At 41.6% G+C, this 21,191-nt stretch overlaps 1 protein-coding gene and 1 long non-coding RNA gene across 9 annotated transcripts in view; one reads left to right on the top strand and one right to left on the bottom strand.

Annotated features, from left to right (window-relative positions):
- LOC123612121 (uncharacterized) overlaps window positions 1–12,638 on the top strand; it is a 133,113-nt gene extending 120,475 nt beyond the window's left edge. For 3 of the 4 annotated variants that reach the window (XR_012506370.1, XR_006719290.2, XR_012506369.1), the window contains 2 exons: window positions 3,736–3,790; window positions 10,566–12,638. This is a non-coding gene — a long non-coding RNA (uncharacterized LOC123612121). The remainder of the gene's footprint in view (window positions 1–3,735; window positions 3,791–10,565) is intronic. The other variant, XR_006719291.2, reaches the window with a different exon arrangement.
- The window catches only part of PIP5K1B (phosphatidylinositol-4-phosphate 5-kinase type 1 beta), a 363,978-nt gene that overhangs the window by 6,153 nt on the left and 336,634 nt on the right, over window positions 1–21,191 (bottom strand). For all 5 annotated transcript variants that reach the window (XM_074361670.1, XM_045504993.2, XM_010967909.3 and 2 more), the window contains one exon: window positions 13,260–13,377. In XM_074361670.1, coding sequence (XP_074217771.1) covers window positions 13,260–13,377 — 118 coding nt within the window. The remainder of the gene's footprint in view (window positions 1–13,259; window positions 13,378–21,191) is intronic.

Genomic DNA, 21,191 nt, shown 5'->3' with positions numbered 1-21,191 from the left:
AAACACACATTCACACACACCTTCTACCTACTGTTTAAAAGAAATATTTAGCCAACAGAATTTAATGAGATCTGCAATGTGTTGTGAGGGGATTTTAAGACAGAGCTGAAACAGAAGCAGAACTTCATGGCCAGAGTGGCCAAGATGACAACATTCAATAGTCCCGGGGTCTACACAATCCGGGAGCTCCGGACCGTGGGGGGGGGGGGGGGCGATGTTCTTTTTAATGCTAACTGCCTCAGAGGGCAGCCCCAGGGCCTTTCCCTGTCTGGTGGCCAGGGACAGCTCACTTTGATTTCAAGTTGAAATTCTTTGCTAAAATACCTCTGAGAGAAAACAGTGATGTCTCTCCAGGCTATTGTAGGTGGCAAGTCCCTTCTTTCCTTTTCCTACACCAAGCCCCTGTTTTCCCCAGCCTCACACAATTTCCTTTCTGTTCTCTATTGTTCTTATTCTTTTGGCCAACATTCTGTCTGCTGCCACAAGAGCACATAAACTCATCCTTCCTCACTTCCTGCATCTTAGTCTAAACCCACAGCATCCCCACCAGCACACACAAAGGCTTCATACTGCCCCACCCTCATCATCCCCCAGAGTCTGCAGTCCCCTCCTTCTCTGGGTTCCATAAGATCGCTTTCTCAGTGATCCCTGAGCTTCAAACACCAAGCAGACACCATAGGCTCTGGAAATCTTTTTTTTTTTTAAACATAAGGCTCAATGCTTACATTTTATTATATATTCCTATCTCCCATGTATTGGGGTACTTTACAAGGTACAACCACTTGGGGATAGACTGGAGTAGGGGGTTCCTCTTTGTACAACAGTCCAAAAGTTCATCATTTTTTTAGGAGGTGAAAAATAAATACGCTAGTGCTACAGAAATCAGGACACAGTGTATGTATGGAGTCAAATCACAGCTCTGTGGGGTTTTATAGCAGGAAGGAAGAATTCCTTACCTTCGCGCTTAAAAGTTTTAGACTCAGAATCAGTGGTGAAATTATTCTTTCCCAAGAACCAGGGATTGCAGGGCCTTAACTGAGAAGTCTTTTGAAGGGTATGTACAATTTGGATGAAAACTCCCATGTTGTGCCCAACCTGGGAGAGTTTTGTTGAATTCTGAGGTGTTGGCAGCACATGGAGTGCCAGGCTTCCTGCTGACCTTGAAATGCCCTAGCAAAGCGTTCCACGCCAACCAGCACATAGACTACTGATAAGAGGAAAACAGACCCAAGCAAAATGCTGGCACTGATCTTGGAAGTCTCATGGGATGGATTTAGGATTATGGGCTCTCACTTAAAAACTGTTAGTGCAGCACCAATATCTTAGCACAGTTCCTTGCCTGATTAAGTTGTTTTCCACAAAGACCTAAGGGGAGCCTGAGGGCATCAATGATTTATATGGGCTGACAATTCTATAGCGGACTTCCCAGCACAAGGGTAACTTTGGCTAATGGTAAATCCAAATGGTTACCTGATTATCTACTATAATCACGTAGCCCTGGGGCCACAACCGAACTCACTCTGGAAAATGTAGGGAGAGGAATAAGGTACTGGTTTCATTCGAAAACAAGCACCGCCATGGGACGAGGCCACTGGCTCCTCGCTCCCTATAGAGAAGGAGAGAGTGAGACACCAGAGGCCCCCCAGCCACAGTCTAGAGCGTAGGGACTAGACGCTGCACCCCGTCCAGGCGTTCCCCTCTCAGTGCTTTGTTGGGTATCATTTTTCTTCACAAAAACACACAGCAGCCAGCGCAGACTGAAATATGCCCACCCCATGTTCATCTGTTGAAGCCCTAACCCCCAGTACTTGAGAATGTGACCTTATTTGGAGAGACAGTCTTTACAGAGGTAAGTTAAAATAAGGTCATTAGGGGAAACAGACACAGAGGGGAGACGCAGGGAGAGGATGGCCATCTACAAGCCACGGAGGGAGGCCTGGAACAGGTCTTCTCTCACAGCCCCCAGAAGAAGTCAACCCTGACAACACCTGGATCTTGGACTTTTAGCTTCCAGAACTGTGGGCCAGTACATTTCTGTTGTTCACATCACCCCACTGGTGGTATTTTGTTATGGCTGCCCTAGCAAACTGATACAGTAACCATTACTGGGATTTAGAATTTTTTTTTAAATGAGGCTCTATATTTTAGTATACTTTCTCCTATCCTCTCTTCGGGGTTACTACAAAAGCTACTGTCACTTGGGGGTGGAGCATCATAGAAAGTGAAGAAAAGACTTTTTCCACCCCACATTTGTTGACGCTTCATTAAAGTTGCTGCCTCAGCAGTTGAAAGCAGCATTTTCTACGTGCGCCCCCCAAACTGCCATAGGGCCCTTTCGAAGACGCTCAAGTGAAGACCGGCCTTGATGGATGGGAAGGGCACGCTGGGATCCTAGGGAAGATTAGCACCTTCATTTTTGTGGCTGACTGTAATTGCAGCCTCCAGTCCAACCTGAAAGGTGGTGGATGCTGGGCCTGTCAGAGGGAGCTGCCTTTGCTGTTTGAAGGATGTGCCCCTGCCGAACGTGCGCACACAGCACCGAGAGGCTACCATAACGTACACGGAGTGGACAGTCCACTGAACCTCACGCTTGCTCTTAATTAGCTTTCACCTCAAGGACCTCAATCATGTCTTATCCCGGTTGGTCAGAGGCACCTTCCTACCAGTAGGGGGCAGTAGGGCCTGCTGCGGGAACACAATCTCAAGCCCAATTCATAAACTTGAATGTCGTAGGGTTCCCATTAGACTCAAGTTCATTTTTCCTCTGATGTAAAGCAAAGCAAACTGGCCAACATCTTAGGAGGGGATTTTAGGGGAGTAATACAGCTTTCCCTTATATCCAGTGTAGAAGAATCACAGGATGCTCAGAGCTGAAGGACCCTGTCAACAAGCTGACTGGATCTCAGCCCTGGATGCGTGGGGAGCTTTTAAAAATACCAACGCCCTGGTCCACCCCCAGGGATTTTATTTCTTATATACAGCAGGCCCCCAACAGGTGACTGTATCTGTTAATACATTCATTTACCTGATTCCTTTTGTGAGAAAGCCACAATAATTTGGAAACTTCTACCTAACCTCACAGCACCTTAGCCAGGGAGATGGGAAGTGAACAGGAAAATGGGGCTGAGCATGGCAAAGAGCGTGCCCTTTTCCATGTCCTCAGGAAGGCAGTGTAGTTGAAGTGTCCCCTGAAAATCCACATTCACCTGGAACCTTGGAGTGTGACCTTATTCAAGAATACGGTCCCTGCAGATGTAATTAGTTAGGATGAGGTGGTACTGGATTAGGATGTGCCCTAAATTCAATAACTGGTGTCCTCACCAGAAGGAGAGAGGATGCAAAGAGAGCAACGGGGAAGGCCATGTGAAGACTGGGGCAGAGGTTGGAGTGTTGCAAGTCAAACCACGCCAAGGACCACGTGGACCCACAGAAGCTGGAAGAAGCAAGGAAGAATCCTTTTCTAGAGCCTTCGGAGAGAGCAGAGCCCTGCTAACACCTTGACCACAGATGTCAGACTTTCAGACTGGGAGACTGTTAGTTGTTTAAGCCTCCTAGTCTGTGGTACTTTGCTGTGGGAGCCCTTGGAAAACAACACAGGTGGGGACAAACCAAAGGGAAGCCAGGCCCTGGCACCCCCATGCCGTCCACCACGCCTGGGGAAGTCCTATTTTTTTTTTTTTTTTATTAAGTGGTCAGGACTTATGCCTTCTCCCTGATTCCCCCATTCCTCCTCAGATCCCAGGAGAGCCAACGGGATGAATGAGAACAGCCCTGCTCACCATATCCACAGGTATGAACTAAACTGCTTTCCCTAAAATTCTCATTTGTTCCTAATCTAGTTCCTTGTGAATTTGCTGTTTGTTTCCTGAAGGCTCAGGGCCTGGTGGACCCTAAGTTCATCCCATTAGAGATTGTTCTTCCTCAAACACTCATTTCCCAAGAGTTGGGAAGGCTCAGGAGGCTAGTGAACACTGGTTCCTGTGATAGGGAGATGAAATTAAAATCAGAAGCAACAGGGGGCGCCTGGAGAGAGTAGGGAAGGGGAGAGAAGCTGTTGTTAGGAGGTAAAGAATAAAAAATAATGGGACTACCCAAGGAGGGCCTGGATGGATAACAGACTTGTGTAAGTTGGAGAGCCGAACTGGCCTTGAGGAAGGCGGAGATCAAGCTGGCCTGTGAGGCACGACTGGGTGTAACGCTAGGTCAACACACAAAAACATCTACTGTAGTCCTGCCTGCTGTCATTCAATTGTTAACTCTGGGCCTAATTGAACTGAAAAGCCAGTAAGCCTTTATAACTCCAGTTAGTGAAGCTAATCCTTAAACTGTAGCTTAATACTGTTTGTTAAAAAAGAAAATTCCTATGGTGACCTCCTAATCCAGATCGACGGGGCTCCCTTGTTAATTGGAAGCTTGCATCATTTGTTTCAGTACAGGGATTGCTTCTAGGTGCCACAGGGCTCAGGCAGGTGGGCCCATTTTTTCCAGCTCTTCCACATGTCTTAGAAATATTACTTGGTCAAAGACTTAAGAAGGTCAAACATTCCTGAAGATTAAAAAAAAAGGAAGGCCATATTTTGCCCTTTCTGAACTCTTCCTTTCTCAACGACACGTTCACATGGAGGAAGGAAATGGCATTCTGGTGCAAGGCCTTACAAGCCAAAGGCCGTCTTTGCTGCTTCTCTTCCTATTTTGCTCTCAATAAAGTCTCCCCAAAACTCGAGCAGCATCTTTGGTGGGTGGGGACTCTAGCTCTCTGCTGAGAAGCAACAGAATTGCCACTGTTCCAAGTAAACATCTTTTGCAGCAGCCAGTGCTGGCTCACGCAGAGCGTGATTAGAGACCCGATACTTCACATCCAAGTCATTAACTTCAGTGCCAGCGGAGTCAGGTCCAGAAAGGCACCTTTTCTTGCCAAAAAGTCCCAGTGAATTTTGTAGGACCCCCGTGACCTAATTTGAAGTGTTTTTCTTCTTTTTCTCAGGCTTTTCTCATGCATAATAGTATGATAAGCTTTTAATTCAATCATTTCACTTCTCTGCCACCCTTCTTCCCATGATCAAAGAGTATTATTAACCACCCTAAAGACACATTAAATAACCAAGCTGTCCAACAGCTGCACATCAGAGAACTAATCTCCAATACTGGCATGGCTGGAAAAAAGAAAAAAAAAGAAAAAGGCTTAACTGTTTCTTCCCCTTTGCCCACAGCTATTTTTGCTCTTCCAACAGCCATCTTACAGAAACACATAGCTGGACATATTACTGAGAAACTGTTAAAACGGAAAGTGTAAAAAGGACATAACCTCGGGACTAAATCATAATAGAAAATCATTGTTTTGTGGCAGCCATCTTTCAAACTTCTGTTATTTAAAAAAGCAGTCCCATTATCTCCCACGTACCCATCCATCCCCAGCTAGTTATAAAAAAGGACACTCTCACCCATGACATTTTTCAGCTTCAAGCCTTTGTTGGTGGTGCCTCTTTCCATTAACACCAAATTGAGTTCTACATCAGGCAAAGAAGCCACCTGAGGAACTGACGTAACAGCTACCGTGATGAGTGCCTTAGACTATCGGGGACTATTCAAAAAGTGGAATCTGGCTCTCTTGTGAAGACTGCATGATTGCCCATTTAAAGTCAGCAGTGCCTGCTCATTTCTGTTGTATTCTTTTAAATACCCCAATCTGTGTCATCAACTCTAAATTCAATGGAAAACACATCTTTGGTCATTGGATAAAATCATCTTCAAAAGCACTTCCCTTGATGTGAATATTTGAAAATGAATCAGATAGCCTGCAACCACAGCATGAAGGTGAATGGCCTTTTCTAAGCAATAACTAGGAACATACAACCTGAACCAAATGCTTGAATGAGGATGATGAAACAATTAGCAGCTTTTCAAGGTAACCTATCCTTTTAATTTTATGTCAAATCACTGGAAGAAGCAGGATGGCTGGTCTAATTTACATGCACATAATGTGGGTAGATCTTTAAAAAGGGAATTTCATGTTATCTGGTGTGCATACATCATTTTGAGTTTATATCCCTTTAAAGTATATGATTTAAATAGTATCGTCCATTAGTATACAAATAATAGCACTAAGGAATTAATTACAACTACCAATTCTCAAAGGAGACAAAACATTACAAGAGAAATCTGACTCTGTTTGGTTACACCACCCAACACAGTGTCACTGCAGAAACCTTCAACTGCCCTTTCATAAGGATGGCATGATGAAGATTCTCATCAGGTCAAGAGAAAGGAGAGACAGAGGTTGTAGGCAAGGCTGGTTTCTCTTCTGACACTTCTTTGCTGTCCACTCTTTCACAATGTGGAGGCAAATGAAAATACTGAAGGGAAGGCAATGAGCTGTTTCCTTTCAGATTGGAAGGACATGCAAAATAAAACTCTCCAGCATGAAAACACACCCTGGAATTATAAGTTAATGGTGCAAAACTTTCTAGATGTATTGCCACAAAAATTAAGTTTAAATACTGTGAAGGTTGATGGTAGAATATGTGATGAGAGAGTGACATTTGGAGTAACAGCTGTAGCTAGCTATTCTGCAGAAAAACGTTATTTCTGTAACTCCTTGTAATTCAGAATAAGTCGTGGCCAGTCAGAGCTGGAAGGGGCCTTAAGAAGTGATTTAATGATCCATTTCATAAATGAGAAAACTGAGGGCTAAAAGGGTGATTTAACTCAAGGTCAGTGAGTACTGAGAGGTGGAGATCAGCACAGAATCTTGGTGCCTATTTCTAATTAATTCATGTCCCGTTTGGTTCTGCAAGAGTTGAAGGCACTAAGTTAAAGTAATAGAACAATGGTGTGGGGGATCACTTCTGTGGATCTACGAGGTCCAACAATTTTCCTATTTAACACTTGGTGTTATTTGCCTTTTCATTCCCATTCTGTCTCGTGGGTGCACAGTGGGTGGGCCAGAGCACCCCAGACCGATGGAGCAGCAGATGGAAGGATCTGCCTTATTCTATTATGTCAGACAATGTGAACTGCAAGAATGTAAAGTAATGCCACTCTTCTCACTAAATTTATTTTGGTTCTGGGAAATAGTTGTTTTCATAAAAACGTATTTAACATTTAATAGTTATTTTGAATGAATATTGAAATTTTTTTATTGAAATATAGTCAGTTTACAATGTGTCACTTTCTAGTGTACAGCACAGTGCTTCAGTCATACATGAATATACATATATTCATTTTCATATTCTTTTTTACTGTAAGCTACTACAAGATATCAGATATAGTTCCCTGTGCTGTATAGTATAAACTTGTTTATCTATTTTATATATACCAGTCAGTATCTACAAATCTTGAATTCCCAATTTATCCCTTCTCACCCTCTTCCCCCTCTGGTAACCATAAGTTTGTTTTCTATGTCTGTGAGTCTGTTTTTGTTTTATATATAAGTTCATTTGTCTTTAGATTCCACAAAGGCGCAATCTCATATGGTATTTTTCTTTCTCTTTCTGGCTTACTTCACTTAAAACGACATTCTCCAGGTCCATCCATGTTGCTGCAAATGGCATCATTTTATTCTTTTTTTATGGCTGAGTAAGTATTCCATTGTATAAATACACCACAGCTTCTTTATCCAGTCACCTGTCGATGGACATTTAGGTTGTTTCCATGTCTTGGCTATTGCGACACTGTGTAAACAGCATATATAGTGCTGCTGCGAACACTGGGGTGCAGGTATCTTTTTGAATTAAAGACCCCTCTTGATATATGCCCAGGAGTGGGACTGCTGGATCATATGGTAAGTCTATTTTTAGTTTTTGAGGAATCTCCATACTGTTTTCCACAACAGCTGCACCAAACTGCATTCCCACCAACAGCATAAGAGGGTTCCCTTTTCTCCACAGCCTCTCCAGCATTTATTGTTTGTGGACTTTTGAATGATGGCTATTCTGACTGGTGTGAGGTGATACCTCACTGTAGTTTTGATTTGCATTTCTGATAATTAGTGATATTGAGCATTTTTTCATGTGCCTACTGATCATTCATATTTCTTCATTGGAGAATTGCTTGTTTAGGTCTTCTGCCCATTTTTGGATTGGGTTGTTTTTTTCTTATTACGTCGTATGAGCTGTTTATATATTCTGGAAATCAAGCTCTTGTCAGTCTCATCTATTGCAAATATTTTCTCCCATTCTGTAGGTTGTCTTTTTGTTTTGCTTATGGTTTCCTTTACTGTGCAAAGCTTGTAAGTTTAAGTAGGTCCCATTTGTTTATTTTTGCTTTTATTTCTATTGCTTGGGTAGACTGCTCTAGGAGAACATTGCTGAGATGTATGTGAGATAATGTTTTGCCTCTGTTTTCTAAAATACGAAATTTTGAGATATAACCCATAGACATAAAAACTCTTTGGGATTTTCAGTTTTTAGAATGTAACTGGATCTAGAGACCCAAAGATTTAAGAACTGCTGTACTGGATTTCAAAAAGTAGTCAGAAAGGAAACAATGATGAAAGGGGAATTTTATGAAAACTATTCTTAACATAAAATCCCCCACTCCTTCCTTTTTGGATCCATCTCTGACCTTTATTAGGAGCATGATTCCAATGAGATGGAAGTATCGCTCAGTAACAATTACAGTCCTAGGGTGCTCAGAGTAGGAGCTGGGTTTGAATTTTGGCTCTGCCATTTACTACCTCTGAGAACTGATCAATCAAGCCTCAGGTTCCTTACCTGCATGAATGGAGGCAAATATGATACCTCCCTTCATGAAAGAGCTAGTGTAAGGAAAGCACTGAGATAATATAGTGCCTGCATATGGTACAGGCTCAGTTTGGCCATTCTAATGATTGTCCCACATCCTATGCTATGCTGACACAACATTGTAAACTGACAATAACTCAGTGAAAAGGCAACCTACTGAATGGGAGAAGATATTTTGCAAACAATATGTCTGATAGTGGGTTAATATCCAGAATATATAACGAATGCATACAACTGTCTGTATGTTAAAAAAAAAAACCTGATTGAAAAATGGGCAGAGGACCTGAATAGGCATTTTTCCAAAGAAGAAACATAGATGGCCACTGGGCACATGAAAAAATGCTCAATATCACTAATTATCAGGAAAGTGCAAATCAAAACCACAACGAGATATCATGTCACAGCTGTCAGAATGGCTACTATCAAAACCACAACAAACAACAGATGTTGGCGAGGATGTGGAGAAAAGGGAACACTAGTACACTGTTAGTGGCTGCACCAATTTATATTTCCACTATGGAAACAGTAAAGTCTCTCAAAAAATTAAAAATAGAATTACCGTATGATCCAGCAATTCCACTCTCAGGTATATATCCAGAAGAAAAAAAAAAAAGAAAACACTAATTTGAAAAAAGGGTGTATATATCTTATTGTCACTGCAGCATTATTTTCAATAGTCAAGATATGGAAGCAATTTAAATTCCCATAAATAGATGAATGGATAAAGATGATGTGATGCACATATACATAATGGAATATTACTCAGCCATAGAAAAGTTTGCCATTTACAACAACTGGGTTGATCCAGAGGGTATTCTGCTTAGTGAAATGAAACAGACTAAGAAAGACAAATACTTTATGTTTCACTTGTATGTGGAATCTAAAACAAATGAATATAACAAAACAGAAAGACTCACAGAACACACTAGTGGTTCCAGAGGGGAGATGCAAGACAGGTGAAAGGGATTACTTAGATGTACAAATTACTAGGTATTAAATAAACAACTTACAAGGATGTAATGTACAGCACAGGGAATATAGTCAATATTTATAACGTTGTATGAAGTACAATCTATAAAACTATTGAATCACCTGAAACTAATATAATACTGTATGTCAACTACACTTCAGTAAAAAACCGCCAAGTCCTGTGCTCTTCCAACACTACCCAACTCTTTCCCTGATGCCATTCTTCTTGAGCTTTCACATTCTGAATTGAAATTTAAAAAGAATCAATGTTTATTAACCCACATTTGCCTCTGGGTCCTTTTTTACATTTTTCTTGCCACATTACCTTGTTGTCTGATCTTGGGCAGGCTGTTTATCTTCTCTGGGTCTAGTCTGCATATGTAAAGTAAGCAGTATTCTTAGTCCAGGCAGCATAGCTCAGCATTTTAGAGTGGCTCTGAGCTAGTCTCCACTGGTTTGAATCCCAGCTCTTATTGATTACTGGCTGCAAAATTTGGAGCAAATAGCATAATCTCCGTGTGCCTTGACTTCCTTATCTGTAAAATGGAGCTAATAACCACATCTGCCTCATAGGGTTGTTGTAAAGATGAAATTAATACATACAAAGATATGAATGTGTATAACTGAATCGATCTGCTGTACACTTGAAACTAACACTGTAAATTGACCACATTTCAATACAAAATAAGAATTAAAAATGTATATACATAAAGTATTTAGGACAGTGCCAGGCATATAAAAAATGCTCCAAAATGTTTCACAGCTTAATATTATCAACTATAAAGATGAGGCTAAGATTGGTTTTTCTCTAAGCTTGGTGAGAAAAACTTCTACTGTCTTGTTACCCCTCCACAGCCTGCCCTCCCTCTCCTTTCCTGTTCTCCAGTGTATCTGAATCACAACAAATGCTGTGCTAGGAAGACTGGTGTCAAGCTGACCACACCGGCCAACTAACTACCACTGCTCTGTCAGTGCCAAACTCCCGTGATTCCTTTATTTGGAACCGATCCTCAAGTGTTCTCAGTACAACCAACAGTGAGTACTGTGGCTTTTCCCTATGGCTTCTGAGGCAAGCACTATCCTTTTCTGAAAAGCTATGCTTTTTAATGTTTAATATTAAGACACAAAAAACCCGAAGTTATACAGTAATAAAACCAAATAAATAGCAATATTCTTAGAGAGAAAACTGAGAGCCAAGGAGGATCAAAATGACTAATAAGATAACTTCTGCCAAAGGAATAAGGGATAACAAGGTAAGGAACCGGGGCCAGCAATGTCATTGTAACTACCTTGTGATTTTACATTCCACTCAGGAGTATCACAGGCCCCCAGCCGGTGCACATCTGCTTGTTGTAAAGATACACACAAGCAGCATGAACCCTCAGCTTATGAAGATGAGATTTCACTTGGTCACTGGTCTTTTATTTCAGCTTTCCTGATTTCTACTTCTGGATGAAACCAAGCTGACAATGGGACTAATACTGTACGTTTTTTCCTATATAATTCTCTATTGTCTTGGTTGTAGAGAGGAGCAAAAACTCTTCAAGGATTTTGCAATATACTGTAACTTACTTTTTTTTTTTTTAAGTGAAGACAGTGGGGGGGGGGGGGGAAATGTGTTACAACCAGGATATTCAGGTTGTAAAACAAAACAAAACCAACCTTTCACAATGGTTGGTGGGGAGGAAGCTGCTATTTTATATAGGGAATCAAAGGAAGCTTATCTGAGAAGGTGTTTGGGCTGAGACCTGAAGGAAGTGAAGAAGCATGCATGGGACAGCTGAGAAAGTGTGTCCAGATGGAAACAATAAATGCAAAGGTCCTGGGGGAGAAATGTGCTTGGTTTGGAGGAGGAATGCCAAAGAGGCCAGTGTGGCTGGAATACCATGTGCAAGGAGGAAACAGTAAGGGAGGAGGTCAGAGAGGCATAGGGCCTTAAGGAGTTTGGACTTTGTTCTGGGAGAGGTGGGAAGACATGGGAAGGCTTTGGGTTGAGGAGTAACATTATGGGTGACTGAAGTACTGCAGAGTACACTTGAGGAAATATAGTGCGATGCTGGGGAGTAGGGGGAAGCATAAAGTAGGGACATGGAGATGTGCTGCTGTAGACACACAGCAAGTGGTGTTGATGCCCCAAGTTGAGCTTGCACACCGAGAGTGATGGAGAGTAAAAAATTCTGGATCAACACTTGCCTTGTTTCACGAGACTTTGTGCAGATGTACAAAGGTGTGGAGAATGAGTGTGAGATGTACTTCACAGGGAAAATACTCAGTCTCCTTTTGCAATCTAGACCATCAGGGTATCTTTCTAGGCCTCATCCAACAATCTAGTTAAGCCTCTATAGACAACTTGACCGGCACTAAAGGGTGTTCCTCCTTGTGACCACTCATGATCCTCCAAGCAGCCTTGTGAGGGCGCAAGGGCAGGTGTTTTTCCAACACCTCCTTTGGCAGTAAGGACACATACTCAGTGTTGCCAGAGCTGTGCCAACCCCCATCTTTAGCAGCCTTTAACATAAATCTTTAAGTCACAGGGTCCAGAGATAAGAAAGCAAGTTACAGAGACAAACGAAAACAAAAAACCAGATGGGACCAGCTAGGACCAAAATGGTGACAAATCTGCCCTCCAACAGCCCCTGAGCCTCATCACACACTGTACTACATGAGCAAATTAAGTGATACCAATGACTGACGACTGGAAATTTTACGACTACGAGTGACCTAAATGACATTCCTACGGCGAAGAGCCCTGCCCCCTCCCACACGGCAGGCAAACGCACATGCGTCCCATCATCAGCCTCCCTCCTCCCTGCCTTGTCTTCACTCTTTAGAGTCAAATCCCTCTCCCCACGTGGGTGAGAAGTTGATCTGTGAACTTAGTTCAGCTGAGCCATCTGTGGCCAGTAAATAAAGCTCGCACTGCATCAATCTCAGCTTCAGTTCCGTTATTTGCTACTCGAACCCGAACGGAAAAAGAATCTTTCCCCACTAAGGCAGAGAGCCTCGGCCAGGCCAGGACCCGAGCAGCGTCCTTACGACTTAATTCGGTAACGAGAAGTTTCTGCCCAGATCACACTGCTGGTTGGTGACAACTGAGGGAGGGAGGGAGTGAGCCAAGATTACCTGGCACTGAATTCAGGTTTTTCCTATAACCCTGTTCTGTGCCTCTTAGGCGACCAATTTATTAAGGGAGTAAGCCCAGAGCAGAGATGACGCCCACACACGTGGATGCAGATGAACAAAGAAGACATTACCTTGTGGAGAATGACACCAAGACACCCCATTTGGCTTTGACCAGAGGACACTTGTTCTCATTACACACAGCGATTTAGGATCTTACCTTAGATGTTCTTCTGTGTGCTGTTCTACAGGAACTGAGGGACAGCATGGCTTGTGAAAAGACACATCATTTGTACAAGTGACACAGTGCCGTTGTTTCTTTGAAAACCCAAGCATGCCTGATCTTACAGAACTTGTTCTTCTATGAGCCATGGCTGGGGTCCATTTGTGAACCAGGAGGGGAAGGGGAAGAAACCAGAAGTTACTTACTAAGTAGACATCAAGCACGGAGGCGTTATCCTCCTCAATTTCCAGAGCGTTTGGTTCAGAAGTCAGGTAGATGGTCCCCTCTTCCAAGGTAAAGGTTGAACTGGAAGGTAACCCTTTACTGGAAAGATAAAGAAGAATGATGAGCGTGGGGCCTTCAGAACAAAGCCCAAGGACACTTCCAAACTTGTGGCGAAGGAGGCTGAGGTGGGAAAGCTTTTAGGGGAAGAAAACAAATTTGGGGCATTTGAAGGAAATATGGTCACCCCTAGAGATATGCTCACTTGAGTTTAATGAATTTGGCTTTACTGGTAGTGCCTTTTTCTCTGTCTACTTCAGTGCAGGAGACACTTCTTTGCATTTCTGAGAGGTGATCTGGGGTGGAGGCGGGGTCCCACGCCTTGTGAGTGGATTGCTCTGAATCCAGAAACCCTCTCTCTGGTCATTTTTGACTCTGAATAGTTGGTTTTTGCTGCTTAAGTCCTTCTCTCATAGTATACATGATTTGCTAGTTTACAGAAATCATTAGCATTGATAAATTTCTTTCTCTTATTATTTTTTTCTTTTTGGCATGGAAGGTTCAATTACATCATGATTCTCAAACTTAAATGTACATCAGCGTTCCCTGGGGGACTGGTAAAAGCCCAGTTTCCTGGGCCCCACCCCCAGAGTTTGATTCAGTGGGTCTGACATGGAGCCCATCAATCTGCACTCCTAACAAGCTCCCAGGTGATGCTCTTGCTCCTGGTCCAAGGCCGACACTGGGAGTAACAATGATTTACATAAATACAGAGCACTGTATTATGTGCTTTGTGAGGACAGCAACAAAAGCTAAAGGGATGCAGGTAGACAGTGGTACTGGAGAGTCCGCTGGGAAGGGAAACCACCTTGTTTTGTCATGATATGATAACCAGGGTTAACTTTGAAGCAATTGATCCATTTTGATATTTAAATTGGGGATTCATTTAGGGGCTCAGGAATGTACAATCTTCCCCACTGAAATAAAAGTTAGTTACGTTTTTAACCTGTGGACATTTTCTGGGTGATGGTTCTGCAGTAAAGTGTGATGCTAAGGAGGTGGGCTATGGGGCTGGCTGTCAGCCACGTGGGACAAACCTGGCAGTAGGCTGTGGCCTTCCCTCGGCAGTAGGTCTGAGAGCGGGGGTCCAGAAGCCTGGCCTCCTTGCTCACCTCCCTGTTATAGGGCCCGATAACGCTTGGGGCTGAGCTCAGCCCACTGAAAACTCCCCGTCTAAAGCCATCCTCTGAGCTTCTTGTCTGAGCTTTCCAGCTGGACAGGTGACTACTGATGACATTATACTCCTCTGTCCTCCGCTAGTCTGGGAGCTACACATAGTTCTATTTCTGTAATATTTACCTATTAATTGAAGATATATGAAATAGTTAGAAATCCTGAGCTTTTCAATATTAAAAAATTTGTCAAAAGAACTGTGTGGATCTTAATAAATGAGGTTCATTTATATAACATTTGTTGACTGAAATAAAATGCACAACCTAAAAGTTGAGAGTTGTGTTTTATCGGTGACTTCCTAAGGACTCGAACCCAGAAGGCAGCCTCTCAGATTGCTCTAAAAGACTGTTCCTCCCAGGCGAGGGAGAAGCCAGGATATATGAGTTTTGCAACAAAGAGCAGGTAGTCAGAACATCAAAAGGTTACTGTTAAAGAAAACCAGATATCTCAAGTTAAGGAATTTAGTGCTTTTCTGTGTACTGGAAGGTGTAAAGGTCTGGGCTCACTGAAAGCCTTCCTTTGATATGTATCTAGCTGTCTGGGGCCAGTATCCTGTTCTTTTATATCCCGAGTTCCCTCAGGGTGCACCCCTGGAGGTGGCAGCAGAGGCCCAGCCACCTGCTTGTCTGCATCCCTTTGCTCACTGTTGAGAGTGGTGGTAGTGGCTGATGACTTGATGGCCACAGCATCCTTTGCTTACTGACATGGCTGGCAATATTTTTCATTCACACATATAATGAAGAAATGGTAAGAATACAGACTGGTAGTAAGAGAGGAAAGGCAAGGCAGGGAACTCCCATAGGTCTTCCATTTGGTAACATTTGAGAATGCAAATTCAGGAATTAAAGCACTTCACTTTGGCTTGTGTATTTTCTCTTAAATTCTGGACATAGGAAAAAAAATCCTCTTGCTTTTCAAAAACCCAAGATGGGTTATATACAGTATGGGAAACAGAGTCTATTCTGACTGATTTTAAAGAGCAGGGTGAGTGGCCTCTTTCCATCGAGCTGTCGACTTTATACTGAAACCTTCACAGATCTCTTGGATTAAATAAACCAACAGGCTTCAAGGGATGCTGTTCAGAGAGGCACTGTGTGGTAGTGAACACTGCTCAGCTTATTTTCTGGATCAAGAGCAAGGATGCAGTGATGGGCTTTAACTGGCTTTTGCCTTTTAACTGCTAAGATGTCACTCACTACTGTGGGTAGAGAAGAGTCCTACCTGGTTAAGCCTTATGAGAAAGAGGAATTCTTTATCTACTTAAACATCAAAGCAAGAAACAATGTGGTCAGAAAATATGTACATGTGTCATGATTTTTGTCTTTTATTCCTTTTTTTTTTTTTTTTGGTTCACATTTTATATCATTAAAAAATCTCTAATGGCTTCTGGGTTATTTTGTAAATGTATAATTTATTTGATGAGGTTCAAATCTAAGTTTTCCTCTTCTTGTGTGAGTTTTCTGTTATAATTTTAAGTTATTTCCACCCTAAATTATGAGTATAACCAAGCATATTCTAGAAGTGCTTTTTCTTTTTTAAAGGTACCACATGTAGTTATAAAATACAGCAAAAAGTAATCCTCTTTCTTCTGTCCTTTTGTAAGCCAAAGTTCACCTCCCTAGGAGTAATCCATTTTGCAAGTATCTTGCAGTCTAATATTTATATTTTATTTTTAGAAACTATGATTAAGCCACTGGCATGCTTAAGACCAAATTAAAATAGAAAAAAAATTAGAGTATTATTTAGGGTTTTAACAAGTACACTTATCAATTCTTTTAGCTAAAATACAATATGATTACATGAAAAAGGAAATACTGGATTTCCTCAGTACCATATGGTCAAATTTGATAAAATCAGTTAAAAAAACCCTTTTGTTACTTACACTATTTCTCACATGTATTAGAATAATTTCCTATCTTAGTAAGCAGAATATTCTGAGCATCCTTAAATTTGGGGGCCAAAAATGAAGCTCATAGCAACCTGTATCCAGATTATATTAAGAACTCTTTATGGTACAACGATAAATAACACAATTAAAAATGGGCAAAGGATATGAATAGTCATTCTCCAAAGAAGAAATATAAATGACCAATAAGCACATGAAAAGATGCTCAACATCATTAGTTATGCAAATCAAAACCACCATGACATACCACTTCCCACCCAGTAGGATGGCTATAATAAAAAAGAGGAAAACAAATGATGGGGAGGATGTGGAGAAAGTGGAGCCCTCCTACATTGTTGAAGAGCATGTAGAATGGTGCAGCTACCTTGGAAAAGAGTTTGGTGGATCTTCAAAACTATATGACCCAGCAATTCCACTCCCTGGCATATATTCAAGGAAAATGAAAACATATCCCCACATATAACCAACATGAATGTTCACAGTAGCATTATTCATAATAGCCAACAAGTGGAAATAACGCAAAAGCCCACTAACTGGTGAATGGATAAATAACTCATACAATGGAATATTATCTATCAATAAAAAATAATAAAGTACTGACATATGCAAAAACATGAGTGAACCTTGAAAACATGTGAAAGAAGTCATAAAGGACCACATACTGTATGGTTTCATTTACATGAAAGGTACAGAATGGGCAAATCTAGGAGACAGAAAGCAGGTTAGTGGCTGTCAAGGGCGGGGGTCAGGCAGCAATCGGGAGTGACTACTACTGAGTGTGGGGTTTCCTTTTAAGGTACTGAAAAATATTCTAAATTTAGATTCTGGTAATAGTTACACAGCCGTGTGAATATATTAAACCTACAAAACTGTATACTTTAAATGGGTGGATTTTATAGTATGTGAAATGTATCTTCATCTTAATAAAGTTAAAAAAAAGTTTCATGAAGCATGTAAAGGTCATGATTCCAAACATGATCTTTCAGTATATAGTATAAGAAATATCAGAAATTTGATGGAATAGATATTTTAGGTCACATAAACTTTAGAATGACCTGTCCTGAATACACCCCTGATTGATTTGCCAGTCTTTCAAAAAAAAGTTCTTTTTCCTAATAGAGAAAAAAATTCTAGTTGACCTGACATGGGAAGGTTGGACTCTGTGATTTCAAGGCCTGAACTGCAGAGACTATGAGTGCAGGCCCGGGGAAGCCTGGGGACCATCTGCAGTGTCACAGGGCCAGCGCTGGTGCAGCATAGCACACAGGTAAGGGGACCTTCATCCCGGAGGATGTCTGGCCTAGAAAATGCAAACTGCTGGCCCACAGACCCAGCCTGGCTGGGAGAAGTGTGTTTTGGGCCCAAGGAGACTGTTTGTTTGAATGATTGCTAAATTAAGAAAGAGGAAATTCCCACAAAACCCCAGTTTTCCCACTGCTTCTTAAGAGAAATGAGAAGAGCTAGCAACTCTGAGCCCACACGTCCAAGTAGAGATGAGTTTGCGGCCTGTCCTCTCCGGTTCCCCAGGGTCCGCACCACTCTCTTCTGTGTCACACCTGGCCTGTTCTATCCACGTGCATCACCTCTGCCTGGCCCCTCTGTGTCCTTGTCAGCCCAGCATCTCTCCTTTGCTGATGAGGAAACACTGATGAGGTCCAGGGAGGCACAGTAACTTGCCTAAGGTCACACTGCGGTTGAATAGAGTTAGGATCTGAACTTCGTTTTCCAATTAAACACCTTCTCTATGGTCATCTCTGCTGAAATTTTAGACATTTGCTACTGCAGAAATTGAGGGAGCTGAGGCCAAGGTGCCTAGAGCTTGAAAAATCATATAAACCAGCAAAAACAAATTGTAGCATTTGGTGCTTGATGTGAGCTCTGGAGATCTTTCATTTGAAAAGAGTAATGATGGCCAGGAAGGTTTGAGGAAAAGTAAGTAGGCAAAATATGCTTTACAAAGTAACATACTTTGCTTTCTCAAAAAGTTAAAATAGAATTACCATAGGAACCAGCAGTATCATTTCTGGGTGTATAACCCAAAGAACAGCAAAAAGAGTTTCAGATACTTTGTTCACTCAATGTTATGGGCTGAACTGTGTACCTCCCCCAACCTGCCATTAGTATCTTGAAGTTTCTAATCCCCACTGCTTTAGAATGTGTCTATATTTGGAGATAGGGTCTCTAAAGAGGTAATTAAGGTTAAGTGAGATCACGGGGGTGGCTCTAATCCAATATGACAGATGTCCTTATTAGAAGAGGAGGAGATTAGGACCCAGACATGCACAGAGAGAAGACCCTGTGAAGACAGAGGGAGAAGACTGCTATCTACAAGCCAGGGAGGGAGGCCTCTGAGAAAATCAACCCTGGTGACCCCATGATCTCAGACTTCTAGCCTCCAGAACTGTGAGAAAATAAATTTCTGTTGTTTAAGACACTTAATCTGTGGTACTTCGCTGTGGCAGGCTTAAAATGAATATACATGGTCATAGCAGCATTATTCACAGTAGCCAATAGGTGGAAGCAACCAACACGTCCATCGATGGAAGAACGGATAAACAGAATGTGATATATACACACAATGCAATATTATTCAGCTTTAAAAAGGAAGCAAGTTCGGACACATGCTACCACATGGATGAACCTGGAGGACATTGTGGTAAGTGAAATAAGCCAGTCATAAAAAGACAAATACTGTGTAATTCCACTCCCTCATGTAAGTAGTCAAATTCATAGGGATAAGAAAGTAGAAGGCTGGTTGCCAGGGGCTGAGGGGAGGGGGAATGGGGAATTAAATGGACAAAGTTTCAGTTTTGCAAGGTGAAAAGGTTCTGGAGATTGGCTGCATGACAATGTGAATGTACCTGGCACTATTGAACTGTACTAAAAATGGTTAAGATGGTAAATTTTATATTATGTGTATTTTATCACAATTGAAAAAGCAACATAGTAGAAATAGTATCTAGTATTTGTCAAGAACAATAAAGCTATTTAAACTTCCAATGTTTTTTTTGGGGGGGTGGGGGGATTAATTAGGTTCATTTATTTATTTTTAGAGGAGATACTGGGGATTGAACCTAGGACCTTGTGCATTCTAGACATGCACTCTACCACTTGATCTACATCCTCCCTCCCTACACTTCTAATGTTTTAATGCTTAAAGTGACATCTAAATATATAGCCCTATATAAAATAATCAGGTATTTACATAGTAAAGTCCCATTTAGTGCACTCAGAATAATCTGACATTTAATACATCTTGGCACTGAGCAAAAGCTATATAACCAGTTCATCTTTTTTCATATTTGTTATCATTATTCAGTATGTCCTGAGTGAGGTCAGGGTACAGAACTGGCATTTTACGTCCCTAAAAATCTTGGATTAGCTACTATCTACTGCCCAAGAAAAGATGAGAATACATTTTAGGGAAACAGATACCTGAGCTGATAAAGCATTAAGGCAGAGCATGAACTTTGGAATCATGATTTGGCCCTGAATTCTGGCTCTTCCTCTTAGCTGTGTGTGATGCGGGATGAGTTTCTTAACCCCTCTGAAGTCCAGTTTCCCAAGATGTGAATCGAGAATAATACGGAACATGCAGGGTTGTTGGAGTGGTTAGTGTTAACACATGCACAACACACTCATTTTACACATTGCATTCCAGGTGCAAGGATGTAGCAGAGACTAAAATAAGCAAAAATCTTTGCCTCATGGAACTTAACAGAGCACTGAGGAAGACAGACCATGAGAACATTTAAAATATATATTATGTTGGTCAAAAGTGCTAAGGAGAAAAATAAAGCACAGGAGAGAGAGAGAAGTGAGTCAGTGGTGTAGATCATTTCCAAGCAGCAAACTCTTCTTGCTCTGCCATTGGAGTTTTTGGAGTCTGGGGTATGAGTCAGACACTAGGGGACACATATATGTCCCCTACACTCCATGGGGCACTATCAAGCTCTCTGAAGCATCCCAGCGAAGCCCCTTCCCTGGGTTGGGACAGGCACCCGTGCTCCCTGACAGCTCTGTCTAAAGATCACACTGGAACTTCCAATTCCTTTTGGCTTCTCTAACCTCTTTTAAAAACTGAAAGTGAGTGGTCAGCTAATGGTTGTGAGTCCTGAAGTCTCATACCTTGCTTTTGTTTTGGGTCTCTGCTGAAAATGACAGTAAAAATATTTCATTTTAACATTCTCTTATGTTATTTTTAGCAAAGAGGTTATATCCGAAAATGCTTCACATAAGGACATAAAGTATTGTCTGGGCTTTAAGAACCTTTATACTACATACTTAAAGGTGTATGTCCATTGCTACTTTAAAAAAATTAATGAAGTGTAATTATTAAAAGAGTAGAGAGATAATGAAAGAATAAACCATCCAACCTAAGTAAATGCATCCATAGCCTACAGCAAATTCTACCTTTCTTGAACTTGCCCCAAGTAGTAAAGGTAAGATATGTTCTAAAAAAGATTTTCACTTAAATGCTTATGTCACTGATCAATTTCATGTTCATTTCCAGTTCTAACATTGGGGAATATTCTCGCTATTGCCCTGTTTTCTAACTGCACTCTTGATTCTAACTGGGCACAAGCTTATTTGGAATCAATTTCTAATTTCTCTGCCTGAGAGTTTTCCAGATTCAGTTTTAGGGGTCACTTGTAAGTGAGAGCATCTCTCTTGGGAGGAATGCCTTCAAAACTCAGCCATTTCTCAGCCCCGCAGCTTGGGAAGATCCATTTCTAGAAGCAGTTTTACGTGCATGGGTTTAAAGAATCTGGCTGGC

The sequence above is a fragment of the Camelus bactrianus genome, chromosome 4 (genome assembly GCF_048773025.1).
Source record: "Camelus bactrianus isolate YW-2024 breed Bactrian camel chromosome 4, ASM4877302v1, whole genome shotgun sequence".
NCBI classification, from domain to species: Eukaryota; Metazoa; Chordata; class Mammalia; order Artiodactyla; family Camelidae; genus Camelus; species Camelus bactrianus.
This window is presented reverse-complemented; position numbering and strand designations above follow the sequence as displayed.